Consider the following 24,399-nt stretch of genomic DNA (forward strand, 5'->3'; position numbering starts at 1 on the left):
TAAACCAATTAATAAGTTTTTGAAGTTTTGGAAAATGTATTGCAAAAATAATAATAATAATCAGACATTTGACTTAAGACCAGTCTCTTTTTTACCAAAGGGCATATTTAAAAGATGATGTTGATCAATATTTTGCATTTCAATCGACATGATGAGTTATTTTGATCCAGATTGATGTATCTTTACAATGCCAATGTTCATGCTGTAAATGTCCGGACATCACAAATCCTATTCTCGTGTTTTTTTTATTTATTTGCAAAAACACACTTGCCATACTTGATCTTTTTCTTTAAAACTGATCAGATTGTGATACGTGCATGAACTTCCCAGAGAGCCAAACTCTATTATCACAATAGATATACCTCAGTAGTAACAAACAATGAGTGCCTACCATCAGGAAAATGATCTCTCCCGGCCCTACCTCTGGGCACAGGTCAACTCTACATCAGCAATGGTCTTTGGGGCATCAGAAGACAGAATCAAGGGCCCTTCCTTATCCCGAATCAGCACGTCATCCTCAATCCTGATACCCATGCCGCGGAAATGTGCTGGAGCCTGCTCATTTTCCTCACTAATGTACAACCCTGCGATATGAGGAAAATAAGAAAGATACAACTCTTCAAGAGCATAATAATGACATTTCATGCACGAAAAAAACGATCTAATGTGTTGTACTATATCGGTTCTAGAAAATTATAGGGAATCCCAGAAGCTACTGACAGGTAGCGTTGCAGGGACTAAAATGATATCATAAATATTGGCAAGTACGAGTAATGAAAAATAACATGCTGCTGTTGTCCAATATGTATTTTTCACAATGTAGTTTACAACCACTGGTTGTCCTATCTAAGATGGCTGCCATTTACCCTTTCCTGGAAACTGATATCAATTCCAAGACCTGGCTGTGTGAGTTTGGCCAAAACCAGCACAAGACCATGCTTTTTGGTAAAGAAAAATAAAGTTTTTTCTTTTATTATTAAATTACTGCAAACTCACTTGAATGTAAAATCCACAGAAGAAAAATATTATGACAATAAAATCATTCAATTCAATTCCAATTCCAATTCCGATTCCAATGCAATGCAATCCAATGCAATGCAATGCAATGCAATGCAATGCAATGCAATGCAATGCAATGCAATGCAATGCAATGCAATGCAATGCAATGTAATGCAATGCAATGCAATGCAATGCAATGCAATGCAATGCAATGCAATGTAATGCAATGCAATGCAATGCAATGCAATGCCAATTCCAATTCCAATTCCAACTCCAACTCCAACTCCAACTCCAACTCCAACTCCAACTCCAACTCCAATTCCAACTCCAATTCCAATGCAATGCAATTCCAATTGGACGTCCATCATTTTATTGAGAAGTGTGACCAGCGCTTCTTTTTTTCAGCAGCGTCTGTAACTAGCAGCTATTTTAACAAACAGCAGTTGGAAACCAGATCTCGAAGAGAACATATTGGATAGCATCGGTGCATTTGTTTTTCTTAGTACTCCCCAATACCAAAGCCATTTTATTACTGTTTCAGTACAAACTAATATTTTCAGGCTTCCAACACATGATAAAAGAAAGCGCTGTTAAAAAAAAAGTACAATACAGTGGTACCTCTACATACGAGCACCCCTACATACGAGCATTTCTAGATACGAGTAAAATTTAGAGCAAATAATTATCTCTAGATACGAGAAAAATTTCGAGATGCGAGAAAGCCAGGTGGCCAAGACATGAGAGGCTGTTTATCATTGTAGCGCACTGTCTTTTTTGCCGCATCTCTTTCGTGTATAACATATCTACGAGCACTGGGCGGAGCGTTGCATTTTTTTCAGTGTTTTTTTCCGTCACTCAACGCGAATGCCGGAGCGATCGCTAATACGAGCAGTATATATTACTTTTCGTTGACTGCTCATAAGAACATCAGGGGCACTGGCTCTCTCCCCTGCAACTCCTCGTGTCATATCTCTGGTCGCAACTACCTCTTTGTAATGTCTCTGCGAGCACTGAGCGGAGCGTTGCATTTTTTCAGTGTTTTTCCCCCCTTAGCCTGTTAGCTCCCATTAGCAGAGCGATCGCTAATTCAAGACTACTTCTCGTTGGCAAGTGGTCGTGCGTTATCCTATTGTGAGGACATTTGTGTGCATCATTTTCGGAATATTTTGAAGGGAATACAACAGCAAACAGCCCATCGATAGCGAACGTGGGGTTGGAGGCGGGGCAAACAGCTAACCCGGCCAGGAGAAGGTATAAAAATGTAAAACTAAATTAGAATTAAGTTTAGTGTAAGGTAAGATTAAACTTATTTTTGAGTGTGTCTGCAGTTCATTTAAATTTGTTTATGTTATATTACGATTCATCCATTTGGCCAATCAGAGTTAAAACCCAGATGTAGGATTTTTTTTGTCCTGCTTTTACCTGGTTCTATTGTGATGGTCATTCCAGGCTGTAAAGGTTGTGAGCGTGACAGTTCGGGAGTGTCATGGACATCCATGCCTAAGTAGTGTCCAACATGATGGGGGCAATACCGCCTCGCAGCCTCGGAAGACAAATTAAAAACAAAGTAATTATTTTTTTGGGTTGCCTCTTATAGACGGCAACTTATTTGTATTCTATAAAGTATAGTATTACACTACTATAAAGTGTAATACCATTAAAATTTTAATAATGGTGACAGTAGATGCTTGACAGCGAACAGGAATCATCCAGCTTGAAAAGCGAGAATCAGGAAATATTTAATTACTACATTCAAAGAATAGGCAAAATTCTCCTCGGAACTACATTAGAATTAAGAAAAATCTAAAACGTTAAAGGAAAAAACAACAACTGCACAAAATAACACAACATATGCGATACTAAGGGCCATATAAACAAATGACTAAACCTTTATCCCTCCAATCACTTGAATGTTAAATTGGTATTGCTGTAGCAAAATCGTCTTTACATACATTTAAAAAGACCATTTAAAAAGCTTCCTTACCATGAGTACATCGGCATGGCTGGTCCCAGCCTTGATGATGCCAAGACGCATGAGCTGTCTTGCTAACAGCGCTAGCATGGTACTGTAAATGTGATCAAGACTGACACCTGGGGAGCAAAGAGATAAACAGGAGAGCTGGACCTCCAGGACAGCTTCATAAAGTTCCACTTGGGGAGCGCTAAATCTGGCAGGTGGCAAAATAAAGCGTGTCAGAATACAACACCCAGATCATGACAATGTTGTCATTTGGAATAATCCACTTACTTCCCATTTACTGGCCATGTTCGGGTCACATCACTGACATAACCAAAATATTCACAACCGCCATCAAGAAGCACCATTTCACCATCCTGATGAAGAATAATGAATGTTTGACTGGGCCTTTGTAAACAATCTTGACACAGCTAGTTTTGACTGTTACCTTAATGATTTGGTTGTTGTTGATGTAGTGCAGAGTATTGGCACGATTCCCTCCTGCAACCACGGGTGGATAGGCCAGGAAATTAGCACCATGAATGCGGTTCTCAAAATCAAACTGAAATTCAAATGATAGATGTTACATACCTATATTGAGGTAATGATTCAATTTTGACTAAACATAAAGTAGTAAGTTCTTATTGCAGAGATGCTTTGAAAAGCAAAGCTCCACACATATAATCTTTTTTAATTTTTTTACCCGAGAAACGTTTTTGGCAATCCATTTTCAATGGTAATAACATTTCTAAATGTGTCATGTTGTACAATTTTTCATATATTCTACACATTAAAATCATGCCCACAAGCTACATCCAGTTTTTGCCAAAAATGCACAGTTTAAGAAAATCAGACAAAACATCCCCATTTATTTCTAGTGTGGAAAAAGTGACCTGATATCAACATAAAGTGACCTGCAAAAGCCTCAAAATCTATAGGAAGTGAGTCAGAAAATCCCCTGAAATCAACAGGAACTTATCCAAAATGAACTAAAAGTGATGTAAAATGCCAATAAAACTGGTCTTCCCTCGATTATCGCAAATTCACTTCTTTGTGATTTTTTCTGCTATTAATTATTTTATATATATTTATATATATACATATATGTATTTTTTTTAAGTTCATAAAAATTGACTATACTTTGTGATTTTTCGATTATCGCGGCCATGTCTGGTCTACATTAACCGCCATATTCGAGGGATTACTGTAATAAGAAAGTGACCCAAAATTAACTCAATGCCCGCCATTGACAACAATAGACATCCAAACTGGGAGGAAGACTGTGAATGCACATTTTTCAGTGATATTGATCCATTTCATTTTGACTGTAAGTGGCAAATGTTGTCCAGTCAAAATGAATTGGATGCCTCGGACTGTCGATGGCAACCGAGCAGTTAACAAAGAAGTGACACGAAAATATCCCGAAAATTAATAGGCAGTGACAAAAAATCTAGAGCAAGTGACCTATACATGAGCAGAGAATTCCTACGTGCTAATTTCTCCGCAAATTATATTTTCTAGTTTAGCCTATTTGCGATATTTTTACGGTTCAATGAGATCAAATATTGGCTTTTCTTCCCATGCTTGATTAGTGGTTCCGTTTTGGTGAAATGAAAAAAATGTAGTTTATACAACTACCTTAGCAAAGAGCACCGCTTCATCTACATCTCCATGCGATAGAGCCATTGTCCTCCTAAAACCCTGAAAAACAAGTTGAAATGCAATTACTGATTAAAAACACTGGTAGAATAGAGAGACTACAGTGACTCAATATAAAAAGTGCAACATTAAAAAGTAGAGTATGGAGTTTTCAATTGAATTAAACATCTACCTGGGCTGTGATGCGACCAGCTTCCTGCATAAGGCCCACCTCAGATGAGCTCTTGAGAGCCCTGAGTGAGTGAATTAGGGGACTTAAGGGGCGCGGAACTGGTCCTGTTGCCAGGACGGGACTGACATGTGCCTGGTGGAGTCGGGGGTGAGATGGTTGAGAACTATCATACCATAGTGTAGAGCCTGAAGGAAGATAACGGTAGAAAGGGTAGTGTTTTAATGGTTAGTTTTCTAGACTGAATAATTTAACACTCTCAGACGTTGTTTGGCTTTGGTCGGGAAACCCTGTTGCAATTGAGATGTCTTACTTTTACGACCCTATATTATAAATGATTGTTGTCATGATCCTAAAGTTTTGAACCTTAAAACTACATTCAAACTCTATTAATTAGTTTAATACTAGTAAACACCCAATTCATTTGAACTAGGAGGACATTCATTCATTGCAGCCCTCCCACATCAAATGAATTGGACGCTTAGCACCGATAATTACTTAACAGGGAAAATACTCAAATATCTATATACTATCAAGAAGTGAAAAATCTAATTTACCACATGACAACACAAACTGGTGACCTATGGTTGTGCAAAAACAATTAACTGGGTACGGATACTTTTTAGTTCAAATATCTATCTATACTATTAAACACATTTTAGTACTATTAAACCACTAGCTATTTGTTACTTTGTTAATAGATAGCGAATTACAACAAATAAAAATGTTTTTCCAATCCAATATCCTGTTTTTGGTGTTTTTTCATAGGGTTGGAACAAATTAATTTGTTTTTAGTTCATTTCTATGGGAAACGTTTGTTTGAGTTACGAGTAAATCGACATACGAGCTCAGTCCCGGAACGCATTAACCTCGTATCTCGAGGTACCACTGTACAATACGTTCATACTTTTGACAACCTCATAATTAAACAGGTTTAAAAAATAGAATACTGTATTTAATCATTCTTAAATTCAAGATGATGGAAAACAACCCACCTTTAAGGCTTTTAAGCACTATACCAAGTTCTTCTGTGCAATGAACCCTCTCTATGCCAGTCAAAGCAGCAGCCCCATCCTTCCCTGATCGCGGTCCATCCCACAATTCCCTGCCTGGGTCTCTTCGGGGGACAAATAGGATGGCCTGGTCTGGTCGGCCTTTCCCGTACAGAACCAGAGCGCTGTCGGGCTCCAAAATACCACACAGGTAGAGGAAGTCCTGTTCATTTTTTAAAGCAAAATTTGGAAAACAAGTCTTATTTTCGAATCTAATTCAAATGGAACCGCCAACGTCAAACATTACTACCATAGTTTTTCCTCCCTCTCAAATAATGTTCTATAAGTAGCAGTAGCATCAAAACGGGTTTCTCGAAAACATGTGAGATTAAGACTATTGACTGGAAATTATGGGAATAGCAAAGCACTTTTAATGCTGCAGTTTTAGAATGAGTTGTCAATTGCAAGGCTGCCAACTACTCCGGAATTTCAGGAGTTTCTCCGGAAATGCAACGCAAACTCCGGGACTCCGGAAAACATCTCTAAACTCCGGAAATCCCCAAAAATGTTCACTTTTTTTTTTTAAGCAACTATTTCCCCAAAGTACCAAATTTCCAATTTAAATGCCTCGAAATTCACACCATCGCTACGGTAGGGTACTCCTGAAATGGGGTTGATGGAGGTTGGCAGCTCTGCAATTGTTAGCATAATTAAGGCAATTTAGATTGGTAAATCATTTCTTAACCTAGGTGTCAAGTCAGAAAAAAAATTGCATTTGACCTCAGAGGTTCAACTGTACGGTAAAATACATGAAAACACACCTGGTTCTGGTGGAAAGGATAAGGTATGTCATTAGTCATGTAGCGGGTCGGATGGGATAAAATAATGAGCACATGAGTACTGGAGGAAGCAGACGGCCCGAGCTTGTCCAACTGAGCCTCGATGAGTGAGGCCAGCCGGTACCGGCGGAGTTCATATTCTGTTTGGCTCAGGCCAGGCGTCACCTCACCTGAGAATCAGAGAACACAAATCATTGCCTATTCTTAAAATAGATAAAACTGCCTCTCCATGTCTAGACCAATTTTTCATTTACTTACTATAACACGCTCTACTTTTGAAAGTAACCTATTTTCCGGGATTTTCTTGATATATATGAGGGGTCTCTCAAGTTGGATAAAATGTAGCGGTGGTCCGTGCATTTTCTAGCGACGCCTTCAATCTAACCCTCAAAAACGATTTTATGGCTATAAAACCTCTACTGCATCTACAGCTGCGACACATAAAAAATAATAAATAATAACCTCATACAATTAAAATATTATTTAGGAATATAGCCATATTTTACTCACCAAAAATCCTTTTTAACTGTACACAATATCCATCCTCCTTTCTTTCTTCCTTCTTTTCTATCGCCATCGAAGCTAATGTTGAAAGTCGAGCCTGTCCTGTTGTATTTCTGTCATACGTTTTTATTCGATTTAATGCTGAAAATGTTTGTTGCCGGTTGTGACAGATTTGCTTGCTTTGGAGTTGTCCGACCTTTCTTAATGATGTCCAGCTTTTTTCTCTTGAAAAGTCTGTCTTGAAAACGGCTTTAAATCAACACAACAATATATTTGCTTGTGCACCTCGCTCCAGATACAGTTTGGTAGCTTTGGCCCGCCTACTCTATCACCAGCCAATCAAAGTTGGTGAAAGCGATGACGTATACCTACGCCAGCGAGAAGGCAATGATGTATCCCTACGCTTGCGACAAGGCATTGTGGTGTTGCCAACTCGAAATCTGATTGGTTAAAGCAACAGTCTTATCGACGCTTGTTTAATGCAGCAGAGCCCGCAGAACTGATTGTGAAGGGCTTGAGGCAGATTCCTGACCCTGGCAACAAATAATGGCTGAAATGTGATTGGTTAAATGCTTCAATATGAAAACACACAACTGGAAGCAGTGCAACCAGGGGGAAAAGCAATGAAAGGAAGCTAACAGACAATTTGGAATTATTTCATAAGTATTGATGGACAAAATATAATATATGATTCAGATATTTCTTAGGCCAGCAGAGAAGGCCTTGAAGGCCCTGACGGCCCGCCACTGATAAAATGTTAAAAATCTCTTTGCTTTTACTATAAGTGGTTGGAGTAGATAGTACGTATATAGTTCCTGTGACCTTACAGGAAAAAAATATGTCATGATGATCAGTTAAGGACTTTAACATGTCTGTACAGGGTGACCCATCGGACGAGTGGCTAGCGCGACGGCCTCACAGTTCTGAGGTCAAGGGTTCAATCCCAGGTGAGCTGTCAATGTGTGGAGTTAGCATGTTCTCCCCAGGCTTGCGTATGTTTTCTCCAGATACTCTGGTTTGCTGCCACAACTCAAAAACATGCACGGTAGGCTGGTTGAACACTCGAAATTGCCCCTAGATATGAGTGTGAGCGTGAATGTTTGTCCGTCAATTCAGGGTGTCCCTTGCCTGGTGACCATAGTTAGCTGGGATGGGCTCCAGCACCCCCGGCAACCCTTGTGAGGATAAGCGGTTTGAAATATGGATGAATATATTGTCTGTACAATTCAACATGGTGCTAGTATACTACCTGAAGTTGTTGGCGTGGGACGAATTTTTTGTTGTCAAATGAAAATACCACTTGAGTGGAACACAAACAATAATCACCATGTTTGATGAGATGTGGGTGAGTGAAAGCGCTCGGCTGGCCAAGGTAGCGAGCAGGAACCGTCTTTGGTTTCAGGCCACCCGGTTTCAGAGAAATGTTCCTGCATGGACACCACACACAACCTACAAAGACAAACAGGCAGAATACCTTTAATTTCATTGAAATTAGTGAACTATTCATAGCTTTTTAATGCAATCTCTCTTTCACAGTGCATGTGATACAATTAATGAACAATACATTTTATTTTTTGATTGATAAATACTGGGCGGGCCGGCATCTGGTGGTTAGCGCGTCGGCCTCACAACTGTGGGGTCCTGGGTTCAAATACAGATCGGTCCACCTGTGTGGAGTTTGCATGTTTTCTGTGTGGCTTTTCTCCAGGTACTCCGGTTTCCTCCCACATTCCAAAAACATGCATGGTAGGATGATTGGACACTCTAAATTGCACCTAGGTATGAGTGGGTGTATGGTTGCCTGTCTCCTCGTACCCTGCGATCAGCTGGCCATCGATTCAGGGTGTCCCCTGCCTCTGGCCCGAAGTCAGATGGGATAGGCTCCAGTACCCCCCGCGACCCTAATAAAGATAAAGTGCTTCTGAAAATGAATGAATGAAGTTTGATTGATAAATACCGGGCGGGCCGGCGGATGGTGGTTAACGCGTCGGCCTCACAATTCTGGCGTCCTGGTGGTCAAATCCAGGTCAGTCCACCTGTGTGGAGTGTGCATGTTCTCCCCAGGCCTGCATGGGTTTTCTCCGGGTACTCCGGTTTCCTCCCACATTACAAAAACATGCATGGAAGGCTATTTGGACACTCTAAATTGCCCCTAGGTATGAGTGTGATTGTGAATGATTGTCCGTCTGTCTCCTTGTGCCCTGCGTTCGGTGTCCCCCGTTGTCAGCTGGGATAGGCTCCAGCACCCCCGCAACCCTAATGCGGATAAAGGGGTTCAGAAAATGAATGAATGATAAATACTTGTCTTAATAATACATTTATCATTCACACTTGGTTATACCGATGACAAGGTGAAATGTTAGTGAACTCCTTAGCTGCCACTGATGGCAAAAGACGTCCAATTCAATTGGAGTGGGAGGGCTTCATTCATTCACTGCCACACTCCCAGATTAAATGGATTGGACGTCTGATGGTGATAAACTCATTGAAATTGATAGCAGAAGGATGTCAAAAAATCATCAATGTCAGTGGCACTGAAATGGTTAACAAAACAGCTTTCCATGCTATTTGGGGGTTTTCGTCAAGCTTACGAGAATGGAAGTTACTGTTTTGTATTTACAAATGTCGAGTTTATCCCAATAAAAAACACAACCGTTCAGTTTGATAATGGGGCGAAATCCTTTTAAACACACCTCGACTCCACTTTGGTCTTGGTAGGAAAGTAGCAGCTGCCCTTAGAAGAATACTTCCCCCGGAGGAGGACATTATCGTCGCTGCCTATCGGCGACCCAAATCACGGGCACGTGACTTTTACTGAAGTTGCAAATGAACGATATTTATGCGTTGTTGGAAAAAAAATATGAAGGTATCTTATACTATTGAAATACAATTCAAGTACTACTACAGAGAGTTGACAGCTACCTCAGTAGCCGGTTGCTAACAGCCGTATAAGTCAGGGAAATGTACACCCTGATTTTTGCCTGACAGGTGAGGATGCCAAGGCTTGGTCAAGTTCTGGTCATATTTAATATACCTAGGAAATCAAAGCGTCTATTTAAACTTACCAAATCATCTTGATTTATAGACTAAATAAAAATATATGTTCTGTGAGGACATATTTACTGTAGTTATATTTTTGCCAATACCACAACTTAGTTACACTCTTTTATGCTGAACATTAAAGCATCCTGTATCAGTAGACTAAAGATTTTAGCAGGAAAGTTCTTTATGCTTGTTGACACTAATTACACGTTTTATTTATTTATTTTTTTATTTTTTTAGACAGGCGTTTTCCCATGATTTTACGATAGTGGTCGCCATACAAACAAAGATCAGGGCAAGAACACCCAAATGCATCGCGGGCTAGTCGACTTAGTGCCTGAATGAAAATACACAACAATCGACGCTTGGGCCAAGGAAACAATATTTAAGACGTTAAATATTGACACCAACCTTCTGCTTTATCGCCTTCTTTATTAATCTGCAAGTCATCGCGCAGGTTGGATTGCTTTTTTAAATGACCAACTTTGATGATTAAGCGTGTGATTTTAATTTTATTCGAATCATTTACACATACATCATCGCAAGCTAACGCCTCCAACGAGTTCATGCGTCAAACATGGTTCTCTCTAGAAACATCCGTCACGCCCGCTGCATTTATTCGTGATTCTCGGTGAAAAATCTTTTTATTATTTTATTTATTTTTCAATTTAATGTGTTCTTGTTGAGTTACAATACGATCGCACGTAAATGCAAGCCGTCACGCGGTCTTTACGTTCGCGATAGCAGGTTACGGCTAAGCTATTTAAGGGTAAACTGCGAGATCGGTAAAAAACTTGGTTAACTTGTGGTCCGATTTGTTTTTATGATTCAACCCAGACATAACTGAAAAGTATGGATTCTCGAAAAGTGGCAGAATTGAAGGGTTTCGTGCAACTATGCGAGTCCAATCCCGCCATTCTACACCTTCCCGAGATGGCTTTCTTCCGGACTTGGTTGCAGAGGTCAGTTTTTGCCTTTTAAAAGCTGAGGAGGAACTGCAAGTTTGGGCTACAGTTGTTTTTGGCTCACATACACGGTTTTCTTAGTTGTCGTGTAAGTCAATAGATTACTAAAGTGTGCTAGAAGTTGCAAAACATGAAGTATACCTGCACGAGATGTTGAATAGACAAAGATAACGAGCAATTAGGGGTGGGAACTCCCGATATTATACGATATGTGATACAAAGCAGACGATAATGATGATCTCACCATGTAGCGATATGACAAATATCAATACACAGGTCAAGAAATCAATCGATGATACAACTATTAAATAGAAAATGGGATAAAAGTTGACTATACTCAATAATAATCAATGTTTATTTCTTTGCATTATTTCAGCCATGCTGTGAAAAAGTTTTATCTTCCAGACTGAGAATATTTTAGTGCAACATTTCTGTAAATAAGTGTCTTAACACATGGCCTGACATTGACAATGAAAGAGGGCCAAATGTATGTTGAGAGTCAGACCTGACATTTTAAATTTGAATGAATTGGATGTCTATCTTTGTCAATGGCAGGCAATGAGTTAAGAGGAATTCTGTATCAACTTTTTTAGAGACAGTGAACAGCTATTCAAAAGTTGACTCTTTAATCCTTTATTGCACAAGGGACCATTTTGGGTCTTTTAAAAAAGAAATAAGAAGTAAATATTAGTAATTATTATGTTTTTATAATTGTTAGACATTATTATATTTTATTATGAAAGAAACATTTGTACTCCCTATTAAAACATGAATATGGAGGTGAAAATTGTGAATCAGGGGCGGCTTATACGCGAGAAATTGTAAAATTCAACGATTTGAAAGCAATTTTAAGGGTGGGGCTTCTATGCGGTATGTATTTTTCAACACAAAAATCTGCCTTTACTTGTTTTGTTCATATTTTATTATGAAAGAAACATTTGTACTCCCTATTAAAACATGGAAATGGAGGTGAAAATTGTGAATCAGGGGGCGGCTTATACGCGAGAAATTGTAAAATTCACCGATTTGAAAGCAATTTTAAGTGTGGGGCTTATATGCGGTATGTATTTTTCAACACAAAAATCTGCCTTTACTTGTTTTGTGTTCAATTTCATGTAGCTCACAACAATATTTTCTTTGCCTTACAGCATGGGTGCAAAATTACCCCCATCTTCCCCCAAGAGCCATTGCCAGGTGATGTATTTATTTTTCTATCATTTAAAAGTACACACACTAAAACTAAAGGGAAATAATAAGTATAGATCATGAGTAGAGATGAGGATGATGTTTATTGGAGGGATAGAATAATATGAAGCACAATTGAGCAAACCTAATTTGAATGATTTAATTTTCAAAAATAATAATGGAACAGGGGTTTGTTTTGTTTGTTTTTACTCTGACTTGTAGGGGGAGTGTCCTTGTGGTCCTCCACCCAAATCTAAAGCTTCCCCAACTGAACCCCCGCCTTCTGCTACGCCCGAGAGCGATGAGAGTGAACTAGGTAATTATTGTCTTTTTTTTTGCTCACTTGTACTGTTAAAAAAAACGTCCAACTCACTTCTGGTTGAAATATTGCTGTGCAGAGGAAGACCTGGAGGGGGTCATTGAACCAGATACGGATGAACCACAGGAAATGGGAGACCCTGATGTTGAGGTGAAATGGTCTCCTTGTTATATGAGCCAAAAATGATTTTTTTATTCACGCGAATGAAATGCGAGTGCATCCGTTTAGGTGACGGAAGAGATGATGGACATGGCCAATGACAAAAAGATACAAGCCATCGATGCTCTTGGAGAAGGTTCGTGAAGACTGACTAATCTACTTTAGCTTTTAAAAATACAAATTCATCACTTAAGTGATGTTTATGTCCTTTCATAAATGCCTGTAATATACTGGCTGCATTGCGGGGGAGTAAAACATATCTCAATCAGAATGCCACGTATTCAAAGTGCTTTTTTAACCCTTTGGCTGCCCGACGTTGGAAGGATTTATAGTTCCGAAAAATAGCAATTAACTTATAATATATGATGTTTCTATTTCTGATGTTGTGGAGACCATTTTCCATTCAAATAGGCCAATATTATCTTTCTGAGATCATATTTATTATGAATATTCTTTCTTGAAAAATGAAACTTTTTGGAATTTTTCTATTCTCTTTGATACCAAAAAATTCGATCCATAAAATGATCATTTCACAGCTGGCCTATCATAATTTTGTATCACTGGAAATATGTAACTGGAATAAACCGTTCATTGAGAATATGATCGATCCAAATATTTTGCATCGTCTGCAGCTGCAACTGAAGAGAATTGCCATAGACTATTTGTGTGGAAAAAATGATTACTATATTTCCTATTTCTTAGTGATTGTAAAACAGATATTCAACATGTTAATGAAAAAAAAATGTATATTTGGCCTTCATGCAGGTTTAAAAGATGAAAAAGTTCAGTCAAATGTTTTTTTGGGCATTTGTTAGATTTCTTTGTTTTATTTTTATAGTTGGGCCTGTCATGAGACTGTTTTAATGTTTGGGGTCACGTTGTCGTTTCTCACAGGTGATCTGCAGAAAGCACTGACTCTTTTCACTGAGGCCATCAAGCTCAATCCCTGCGTGGCCATCATGTATGCCAAGAGGGCAAGGTGAGATGAGCGCACTTGGATTCGTTCCGCGTTTTTACATGCTATTCATGCGCTGCCTTCGCCTTCTTAGCGTTTACATACAGATGCAGAAACCCAATGCAGCTATCAGAGACTGTGACAGAGCCATCCAGATCAACCCGGACTCAGCGCAGCCTTACAAATGGAGGGGGAAAGCCCACAGGTACCTTTTTTTTGGTCCTTCAAATGGAGGTTAAGATGACCGAAACTGCCATTATTAAAATTATTATGAGCACACGACTACTATTTCCATGATTGTATTAGCGTATTAGCATACGTACAAGCAATATGTCATGTTTCAGGCTGCTGGGTCACTGGGAGGACGCAGCCCGGGATCTGGCCACAGCATGTAAACTGGATTACGATGACGATGCCAATGCGCTGCAGAAGGAGGTCCAACCTAAGGTCAGATAGAAAACGGTTTATGTGAAATTACCGTATTTTTCGGACTATAAGTCGCGCCTGAGTATAAGTTGCACTAGCCCAAAAAAGGTACCATATTTTCACGACTATAAGGCGCACTAAAAAGTCTTAAATTTTCTCCAAAATAGACAGGGCACCTTGTTGGCTTGGGCTGGATAACTTTATTCATCCCGTATTCGGGAAATTTCATTGTGACAGTAGCAAGAAAAGGCATAGTTATAAGTTAGACAGTACAGTCGCAAAGGCCCCAGAACAACAAAGCAAAAGCAAATCAAAGTAAATGGGATCATTAAGAATCACCAAGTCAAATTATTAAGACAGAAAAGCAGCAAAAACACAAAACGAGCAAGGGTGGACGGAGCTAAATTTTCTCCAAAATAGACAGGGCGCCTTGTTAGATTGGATAACTTTATTCATCCCGTATTCGGGAAATTTCATTGTGACAGTAGCAAGAAAAGGCATAGTTATAAGTTAGACAGTACAGTCGCAAAGGCCGCAGAATAACAAAGCAAAAAGTACAAAGCAAATCAAAGTAAATGGAATCATTAAGAATCACCAAGTCAAATCATTAAGACAGAAAAGCAGCAAAAACACAAAACGGGCAAGGGTGGACGGAGCTACCGCCACCGGCTGCCACTTGAACGGCGCCATCTTGGTTGCGGTAGCAAAGACGGATACAGACTCAAAAAGACGTTGTAAAGTTGGACAAAAACTGGAACCACACACAGGAAGTCTTCCACAAGATGGGGAACTTCTGCAGACTGGGACCGAGGTAGAGAATATGCAGTCACTCTTCCAAGCTTATCCGCACAGTTCCTCAGTAGTCTGGAGCTGAAGACAACAGTAGCAGAGTAGGGCACCTCGACTCCGTTGCTGGTAAGCGCCGACAGCTCTTCCATCTTATCCCACGATGGAATGGTTGGTCAGAAGCGTTGCCTCTTCTCCCGGCACTTTTGTCCAGCTCCGAATCTCCGGCGGCACCGAGGTGTTGCTCCTTCCGCTGCGTATTGTAACCGCTAGTCCCATGTGTGTGACAGCGTAGGCATGGCTGAATGGTTCCAAAAAAAGAAGTAGCTGAAAGAAGCCAGGCTAACAGAACAAGGAAAGTTGTAAAAACATTAAAGTAAAAAGTATAAAGTACAAAGTAAAGTAAAAAGGAATGTATTAAGAAATATTAAAATGTAATTAAAAAAAAGATGGAAGGGCTGTAAAACACAAAAAACATAAGTGTACAGAGCTACTGCCACTGGCTCCCGCGTGAACGGCGCCATCTTGGAAAAAAATATATATAATGCGGAGCACCGTGTGTAAGCTCTAAAGCCTGACTCAGAGCATTTCTTGCCGACACGCTTCTTATATAGAGAGAAGGTGGACGTGGGTGGGGTCAGACGCTAAAGGCATGCCCCTACAAGGTACCCGTATATAGTGGGCATGTGTTTATTGCAAAAAAAATTCGGTTTGGTTTCTAAGTGATAGGTTCACCAATAGGCATTCCCAAATGCACGCATAAATAAAACAGCCATCTGACTCATAACCGGTGTCTTGCAAGAGAGAATCCATCCTCACGCGCCTTCGTGCAAGATCATTCTGCCGAATCGACGCCTCTCTTGCTTATTTATTACATAAGATTTACAACATGCATCTCAGTTCTCAAAACAATTGAAGGTCTGCCGGATCTTCCTGAGGGAGCTTGATGTGAACCAGACATGGAGAAGTCTATGTTTCTCATAATAATTGAAAGTCAACGGTTCACGAAGAGTAGGAGGCAGCGCTGGCCGGGCTAGTTACGCCACTGTTTTCGAATGGATTGTGGCCGCTTGGACTAATGTGTCTGCTTGCACTGTTGTTCGAGCTTTTTCCAAAGCCGACACCGCTTTATGAAGAGTAGGAGGCAGCGCCGGGCTAGTTACGCCACTATTTTCCGTGACCGGACATTTCGTGGACGGACAATTCGTTGCTGGACACTTCATCGCCAGACAGTTCGTCGCCCGGACACTTTGTCGCCTGGACATTTCGTCGACGGACGATATTTCGAATGGATATTTAGTCAAAGAGCGTTTTTGTCGAAAGAGTGTTACGACCAAACCCTTAACACAACCATCTTTCTCTTCTATTTGTGCGCACTCACTCAGTTAATTGACTCATTGTCTCGGTACAGTTCGGGTTCCGTAGTTTGTTTCTTAGTCTTCTTCTTCCCTGTGTTTCTCTTGTCTGTCAGTCTCGCTCCTGCTCCTCTCTCTAATATATACTTTATGTAAACTTTGAGACTATTAGTATATTAATTGTAATTTCTTGTAAACTATATATATATATATTTCTTTTTATAAAATTTATATTTTATCTTACAGGCCATGGAGTTCACTGTTACTAAACGTGGTGGAAGGAAACTACTGTGCAATGGGTATGCTTATACATTCGACAGACTGAGGGAAGGCATTACCTATTGGAGATGCGAAGAAAGAGGAAGATGTGGAGGGCGACTTAAGACAGTGAATGATATACTACATGGTGTTCCACTGACACATTCTCACCCACCAGATCCCAGTAGAGTTGTTGTACTCAAGACAGTACAGAAGATGAAGGAACGAGCCTCTAATACTGGAGAAATTACGAGTAGTATAATTCAGAACTGCACATCTAATTTTCCCTTGGAAGCAACTGGATCTCTTCCCAAAAAAGAAAATCTTGGCAGAATGATTAGAAGACAAAGGAAATTCACAGACGGGACCAAAATGGCAGACTACTTCGGGTCTTGTGAAGAGGGGGGAGATTTGTTTTAGTCGAAGGGGAGAGATTTGTTTAAGTCAAAGAGGAAGATATTGTTTTAATGGCAACTGACACTAAGCTCTTTGACTAAATATCCATTCGACATATCGTCCGGCGACAAATTGTCCTTCGACGACATGTCCCTATTTTCGAATGGATTGTGGCCGCTTGGACTAACGTGTCTGCTTGCACTGTTGTTCGAGCTTTTTGTTTATTACTTAAGATTTACAACATGTATCTCAGTTCTCAAAACAATTGAAGGTCTGCCGTATCTTCCCGAGGGAGCTTTATGTGAACCACACTTTCAGAAGTCGATGTTTCTCAAAACAATTGAAAGTCCTCCGGATTCCAAGGGAGCTAGATGTTTCGGTGTGAACAATAGTTTTGAGAAGTCCAGCTGCAGAGGGGAGTGACCTTCACTTTGTTTAGGTTCACTCAGGAGCGAGCATTACACGGTTGCAAGCAGATGTATTCAAATGACTTTTTTAATGTTAATAACCCTAAGTAAAGCAAAGCGTTCTTCATTGCAAGCAAATATATAATAATGTAAGGTTAATAACCCTAACACTAAGGCCCCCGAAAATGAATATAATACAAATAGACACGCTTACGAAGCTCAGTTCAAACTTCAAGCCATCAATTATGCTGGGGAACATGGGAATAGAGCAGCCGCAAGGGAATTTTAGATCAACGAATCCATGGTTAGCAAATGGAGGAAGCTGGAGAACTAGCTTTGCCAAGTCAAGAAGAAGAAGATGAGTTGATTTGCGACTCCCTGCGTGCCCATTGCCCATCTCACAGCAGCGGTGAAAAAACAAGTCACGAAAATGAACTCTGAGCTTGCCGTCATTCCCGGAGGCTTAACTAAAGACCTCCAACCGCTGGACATCGGCATCAACCGGGCGTTCAAAGCAAAGTTGCAAGCGGCATGGGAACAATGGATGATAGGTGACAAACACACGAAGAGTAGGAGGCAGCGCCGGCTGGGCTAGTTACGCCACTATTTTCGAATGGATTGTGGCTGCTTGGACTAACGTGTTTGCACTGTTGTCCGAGCTTTTGCCAAAGCCAACACAGCTTTACGAAGAGTGGGAGGCAGCGCCGGGCTAGTTACGCCACTATTTTCCGTGACCGGACATTTCATGGACGGACAATTCGTCGATGGACAGTTCATCGACCGGACATTTCGTCGACGGACACTTCGTTGCCCGGACATTTCCTTAACGGACAATTCGTCGCCGGACACTTTGTCACCAGACAGTTCGTCGACCGGACAGGACAGTTTGTCGACCGGACAATTCGTCGACGGACACTTCGTCGTCCGGACACTTCGTCGCCGGACGATATGTCGAATGGATATTTAGTCGAAGAGCGTTTTTGTCGAAAGAGTGTTACGACCAAACCCTTAACACAACCATCTTTCTCTTCGATTCGTGCTCACTCACTCAGTTAATTGACTCATTGTCTAGGTACAGTTTGGGGTTCCGTAGTTTGTTTCTTATAAGTCTTCTTCTTCCGTGTTTCGCTCACTGGTAACTACACCTTGTCATTAGTTTACAGATTTATCTAATATATACTTTATGTAAACTTTGAGACTATTAGTATATTAATTGTAATTTCTTGTAAACTGTGTGCGTGTATATATATAGAAAAAAACTTTCTTTTTATAAAATTTATATTTTATCTTACAGGCCATGGAGTTCACTGTTACTAAACGTGGTGGAAGGAAACTACTGTACAATGGGTATGCTTATACATTCGACAGAATGAAGGATGGCATTACCTATTGGAGATGCGAAGAAAGAGGAAGATGTGGAGGGCGACTTAAGACAGTGAATGATATACTACATGGTGTTCCACTGACACATTCTCACCGACCAGATCCCAGTAGAGTTGTTGTACTCAAGACAGTACAGAAGATGAAGGAACGAGCCTCTAATACTGGAGAAATTACGAGTAGTATAATTCAGAACTGCACATCTAATTTTCCCTTAGAAGCAACTGGATCTCTTCCCAAAAAAGAAAGTCTTTACAGAATGATTAGAAGACAAAGGAAATTCACAGATGGGACCAAAATGACAGACTACTTCGGGTCTTGTGAAGAGGGCAGAGATTTGTTTTAGTCGAAGGGCAGAGATTTGTTTTAGTCGAAGGGGAGAGATTTGTTTTAGTCGAAGAGGAAGATATTGTTTTAATGGCAACTGACACTAAGCTCTTACTAAATATCCATTCGACATATCGTCCGGCGACGAATTGTCCTTCGACGACATGTCCGGGCAACCTATTTTCGAATGGATTGTGGCCGCTTGGACTAACGTGTCTGCTTGCACTGTTGTTCGAACTTTTGCCAAAGCCGACATCATTTCTGTGTAGCCACATGGCAATGCGGGTACTCGGACAATTCGTCGAAAGACGTTTGGCCGACGGACGTTTGGCCGACAGACAGTTCGCCGAACGGACGTTTCGCCGAAACGGGATTTGTGCGCTCGCCCCGCCCCCGGATCGTGTGTGTACATGTTTTTCAACCTCGACCCGCGGGGCATATACGGCCCGTTACAGATAACATTCATTTAGGAATAACAAGGGCATGTACTGCCCCCCGCTGGACATATTTCTAAATACAAGTACCTACTACAATGTGCTGCCAATTTTTTATATTTTTTATTTTATCCTTGCGTTTAAATTAGTAGCCATTTGGAGATCACGCAGAACAGTATGTGACAGAAGAAATGGAGAAAATAAAGTAGTAGTAGTAACAGTAGGTACTACTGTAATGAAATTTACACCAGTATAGAAAACGTTGAGATTAATCTTTGAATTAAGGTTCTCAGCAAATCATTTTGAATATATATTTCCTAAAATAATGGGAAATTATTTAAGTTTAAACTAGAAGTAAAAGTGTGTTCCATGGCATTTTCAGGTATTGTTCTCTAAGCCCTCTAGTCTGTCCAAGGCACTTAGAATTCTAGTATTGTTTTTTCTCAGTGTCAGACATCAATCCCCAGCTTTTGATAAATTGTGAATGGTGATGATTGATCAAAAAACGTGAGTACATTGTAAAATGGCTAAATAAAGTACAACCGAACTCAGTTTTGCTTCCGTTGCCTTTTTAAAAACGTGGTTTTAGCGTGTGTCCGTATGTTTAAGCTGGTGTATGGTTTGCCATGCCTGGCTGTGCCTTTAAATGCGGTGCGTCTTGTGTGTGTGTGTGTGTCAACTACAGAAATAGCACTCGTTACTGACATGCCTTTAAATGCGGTGCGCCATATAGTCGTGAAAATACGGTAAATGAAAGGGGGGGACATAAGTCGCACTGAAGCACAAGTCACATTTCTGGGGAAATTTTATTTGATAAAACTCAAAACAAAGGGAGCAGACATGCTTATAAAATGTTTGAATTGATTGAATTAAATGCTTTTATTGTGATTATTCAGTTATAATGAGATTTAAAGCTTCACCGCGAAGTGAATTGAATGCTTTTATTGTCATACAAGTATGAGATTTAAAGTGCACAAATAAAAAAAATCAAAAGCTTTAATTGTCATCATACACAGCTGCGTTTAACGAAATTGGTGACTGAGTAAACAAAACCCCAAACTGGAGAGCAAAGAGCCGCTGCACCCGTGCGTGCCGCCATCTTGGATCACATCTCAATAACAAACAAATAAATAAATAATAAATAGAACAAGAAGTAGGGAAGTCTACAAATAACAACAAACTTCATATCTAGGTGGCCACCTGCCCTGGCATCCGCTAGCTCACATTTTAAAGTGATATTTTACAACATATAAGATGCATACCCCTTGTTCCTTTCCACGCTCATTTAGTGTCTATGGTATACACATCTCAGCAGGTGTCTAAGATATCCTAATTCAATTCAGTAATTCATTCAGCCCCACTGTAGATGTTATTTTAGCAAATATAAGCACCCTTGTTTTCATGTGTTCAACCTCAGTTTGGAGTTATGCTTTGCAATATAAATAATCTGATATCGGTCTGACTCTTTTTTTCATTTCAGGCAAACAGAATCATCGAGCACCGGCGCAAATGTGAACGCAAGAAGGAAGAGAAGGAGATCCAGGAGAAGCAGGAGCGTATTAAGAAAGCAAGGGAAGAGCACGCTCGGGCTCAGAAGGTCAGTTTTTCTTTCATTTAGGGAACAAAAAAATATATCACTGAAGGAGGTCAGTGTCTTATTTTTCAAAAGGAAAGTGTTCTTTAATTTTTTTTTATATTTGCACAATTTCACACCCTGTAATAGATGGGCAGACACACCAGAGAATGAGCCTTTAGTATACAATTTAATTTCATTTTCCACTTAGCTTCTCTAAATAAGGCTCTTTTCCAAATTTTGTTCCCTGTTCTATTGCGTTTGGTTCTTAGGATGACGTAAAAGTTAACCCATTACCATGTTTCGACGAGTGAAGGATCCAAGAAGAATATTTACATCTAAATTAAAGAGTAACAAAGCCCCATAATAGCTGGTATTGAAGTAAAATTTAATTGTACCATGCGTTTTATATTTGAATTTATTGATGGTGATCTTCATTTCCAATCATAAACATTGGAGGAGTTCACTGACTGGTACATTTGAATTTAGGGAATTTACTTTTCTATGACTAAAGAATATTAATACTTGAATTTGTATTCAGAGGCAAAAGCTCTCCACAAAATTGTGTCCGAAAAAAATCGATTTGAATTGTATTGTAATGAAGCAATAAAGTAACATGTCGTTTTTCGCCTTACAGGAAGAGGAAGCCAGAGGAGGGCCAGGAGAAGGAGCAGGATTTTTCCCAGGTAGGTGGAAGGGGAAAAAATGCAGTTAGGCTTAGCTTTTTTTTGTTTTGACCCCTTTCTGGTTGTTATATGTTGACACTTATGGCCTTTAATCCTTTATAAAGCAAGTGACTATTTTTGGTGGTTAAATTAAAAAGTCTTATGACCTTTAACCCATTGTATGTCAAGGGACAAATTTTTCTAATGAATTTTATTTTTATTTTTACTTAATCGTGATTGTATTTTTTCATGATTATAAATGTCAATTTATACTAAGTAACAAGATTATATATTTTATATCTATATCTATCTATCTATATCTATCTGTATCTATATATATATATATATATATATATATATATATATATATATGTATATGTGTATATATGTATGTGTATATATGTATGTGTATATATAGACTATATATATATATATATTTATCTATATCTATCCATGTCTATATATCTATCAATGTCTATATATATATATATATATATATATATATATATATATATATATAGACATAGATAGATATATAGACATAGATAGATAGATAGATATCTATAGATATAATTGAACTCTTTGCATGTTGATGTCCAAATCATATATATACCTATATATAGATATCAATATCTATATATAAATATCAATATCTATGTATCTATTTATATATAGATATCTATGTATCTATATATCTATATGTGTATGTGTATATATATATACATATATATCTATCTACATAGATATAATTGAACTCTTTGCATGTCGATGTTGATGTCCAAATCATATATATACACCTATATATATATATATAGATATCGATATCTATGTATCTATATATACATATATCTATATCTATCTATATAGATATAATTGAACTCTTTGCATGTCGATGTCCAAATCATTTGAATCAGGAAGACTGGTTATCAATGCTCATGTTTCAATGCCATGGACATCTCGCAACCAATGAGTTAATTCAGTACCTTGTCTGTGTTTAAATATATATATATATATATATTTGTGAATGAAATGTTAAGCATGATTCCAAATGTGTAACTTGCTGTAGGTGGGGCAGGATTCCCTGGAGGATTCCCAGGGGGTGCTGCTGGCATGCCTGGCCTGAATGACCTCCTGCAGGATCCAGAGTTGCTCACCGCCATGCAGGTGAATTTATTTGCTTCCTTGCAAAGGCAGTCCAAAACCTTACTCATGTGCTGCAAATATTACACATAAATGACTTTCAGGCAATGGGAAATGTTTTGTAGCAAAGAGTACCAAACATTTTTTTTCGTTCTTCCCCTATTTTGATCCACTCCAGGATCCAGAAGTCATGGCTGCCTTCCAGGATGTTGCACAGAATCCTGCTAACATTGTAAAGTACCAGAGCAACCCCAAGGTCATGGCACTCGTCACCAAGATGCGTTCCAAATTTGGAGGCGCTGCACCTCAACCGTAGAGATCAGACGAGGATTTTCTACGCTGCGGGAATCTTTGAGGGCTTTTCAGTAATCCACGGCGCACATATCCAATGTTTTCGGGCTGTCACTTAATCAGAGTGTTAGTCGTTACGGGAGTCTGGGGGTTGAATTTAATCAAGAGCAATCTAATCCATACTACCAAAAAGCAAGAAGAGAAAAATCAGGGGTATTTACGGCCCTACTGTGACTTAAATTTTTGCAACTAACTGCAATGTTGCCTGTAATGTTTCATGAATTTGCATTCTCAGAGCTCCTGCACATGCTAACCCTTTTTTTTTGTTACAGTCCTAAAGGCAATGATCTGTTTGTTCAAGTTTTTGAGAACATTTTTCTGTCATTCAAAACATGAGATTTGGTCTTTGACACGTTTGGGGAAAATGGTTAATAAAGCTTGTTTCTATAAGCCATATTTTATGTTGAGTACCATCATGTCCGCATTCATTTTCTGTATGGCTGACCCTCACAGGGGTGCCGGAGCGTATCCTGGCCCACTATGGGCAGCTGAATTGTTCACTAGGCCACCAGTGTGAATCACTCAAACTCAATCTAGGGGAATATTAGTGTTCTGCCAGGGTACCAAGCATGTTTTTTGGGATGTGGGAAGAAACTGGGTGTACCTGGAGAAAACCTACCGTGTGCGGTCGATTGGTCGCCCCGACCGCGACAACAGGCGACCAAAAGACCGATGACCATAAAACCGACGACCAAAAGACCGGCGACAAAACAAGGTAAAACAACACGGTCTATGCATCATTAAAAGCCAACAATGGCCATGAGCAGTTTCACTGTGTGTGTATAAGTTTGTATGTACATGCGTTGTCCCTTTAAGAAGCTACGTCAGTCAAGTTCTCCAACAATAAAAGTCCGGGAAATTTGGAGCTTTTCTTTTGCCTAATAATTACTAGGGCATTAAGTATGACTAAATAGTCATTCGCAGTTTGTATTTAGGGAATTTGAGCAATGATTTAAATGGTAATTATCACTTACCTTCCGGGCGACCAATCGACCGTGTACCAAAACCTACACAGGCCCGGGGAGAACATTGCAAAATCAGAGTTCAATCAAGTTATATTTCCCCTAGAGCAGGGGTGGGCAAACTATTCCACAAAGGGCTGCAGTGGGTGCAGGTTTTCATTCCAACCCATCAAGAGGACACCTTTTTACCAATCT

The 24,399-nt window shown here is 39.6% G+C and overlaps 2 protein-coding genes across 6 annotated transcripts; one reads left to right on the forward strand and one right to left on the reverse strand.

The window, feature by feature from the left end:
- xpnpep3 (X-prolyl aminopeptidase 3, mitochondrial) lies at positions 1-10,755 on the reverse strand. 2 transcript variants are annotated; one of them, XM_077618416.1, is made up of 11 exons: positions 10,573-10,755; positions 8,446-8,568; positions 6,598-6,785; positions 5,780-5,999; positions 4,788-4,972; positions 4,595-4,657; positions 3,405-3,518; positions 3,248-3,333; positions 2,984-3,167; positions 2,422-2,542; positions 1-584 (listed from the first exon to the last, which is right to left on the reverse strand). In XM_077618416.1, the coding sequence occupies exons 1-11, from the start codon at positions 10,727-10,729 to the stop codon at positions 418-420; spliced, it is 1,608 nt and encodes a 535-aa protein (XP_077474542.1). In that variant the 5' UTR covers positions 10,730-10,755; the 3' UTR covers positions 1-417. The 2 variants fall into 2 exon arrangements, with proteins under 2 accessions (XP_077474542.1, XP_077474543.1); XM_077618417.1 differs by lacking the exon at positions 10,573-10,755 and adding an exon at positions 9,813-10,128.
- On the forward strand, positions 10,452-23,638 carry st13 (ST13 Hsp70 interacting protein). Of its 4 annotated transcripts, XM_077618421.1 has the most exons (13): positions 10,452-10,618; positions 10,999-11,123; positions 12,275-12,320; positions 12,534-12,627; positions 12,710-12,780; positions 12,859-12,925; positions 13,684-13,768; positions 13,839-13,949; positions 14,089-14,191; positions 20,994-21,110; positions 21,724-21,772; positions 22,818-22,915; positions 23,070-23,638. In XM_077618421.1, the coding sequence occupies exons 2-13, from the start codon at positions 11,014-11,016 to the stop codon at positions 23,205-23,207; spliced, it is 1,089 nt and encodes a 362-aa protein (XP_077474547.1). In that variant the 5' UTR covers positions 10,452-10,618; positions 10,999-11,013; the 3' UTR covers positions 23,208-23,638. The 4 variants fall into 4 exon arrangements, with proteins under 4 accessions (XP_077474547.1, XP_077474545.1, XP_077474544.1 ...); XM_077618419.1 differs by lacking the exons at positions 20,994-21,110; positions 21,724-21,772; positions 22,818-22,915; positions 23,070-23,638 and adding an exon at positions 18,667-20,064; XM_077618418.1 differs by lacking the exons at positions 20,994-21,110; positions 21,724-21,772; positions 22,818-22,915; positions 23,070-23,638 and adding an exon at positions 16,558-18,202.
- The last annotated feature ends 761 nt before the right edge of the window (positions 23,639-24,399 follow it).

Source organism: Stigmatopora argus, chromosome 14, assembly GCF_051989625.1.
Source record: "Stigmatopora argus isolate UIUO_Sarg chromosome 14, RoL_Sarg_1.0, whole genome shotgun sequence".
NCBI classification, from domain to species: Eukaryota; Metazoa; Chordata; class Actinopteri; order Syngnathiformes; family Syngnathidae; genus Stigmatopora; species Stigmatopora argus.

Coding starts and splice junctions, on each gene's coding strand:
- xpnpep3 (XM_077618416.1), bottom strand. CDS start 10,729: ATGAACTCGTTGGAGGCGTTAGCTTGCGATGATGTATGTGTAAATGAT. Junction 6,000..6,597: donor ATCCTTTCCACCAGAACCAG/GTGTGTTTTCAT, acceptor AAAAATGAACAG/GACTTCCTCTACCTGTGTGG. Junction 3,168..3,247: donor ACATGGCCAGTAAATGGGAA/GTAAGTGGATTA, acceptor GCCACCTGCCAG/ATTTAGCGCTCCCCAAGTGG.
- st13 (XM_077618419.1), top strand. CDS start 11,014: ATGGATTCTCGAAAAGTGGCAGAATTGAAGGGTTTCGTGCAACTATGC. Junction 11,124..12,274: donor TTCCGGACTTGGTTGCAGAG/GTCAGTTTTTGC, acceptor TTTGCCTTACAG/CATGGGTGCAAAATTACCCC. Junction 14,192..18,666: donor AGAAGGAGGTCCAACCTAAG/GTCAGATAGAAA, acceptor TTTATCTTACAG/GCCATGGAGTTCACTGTTAC.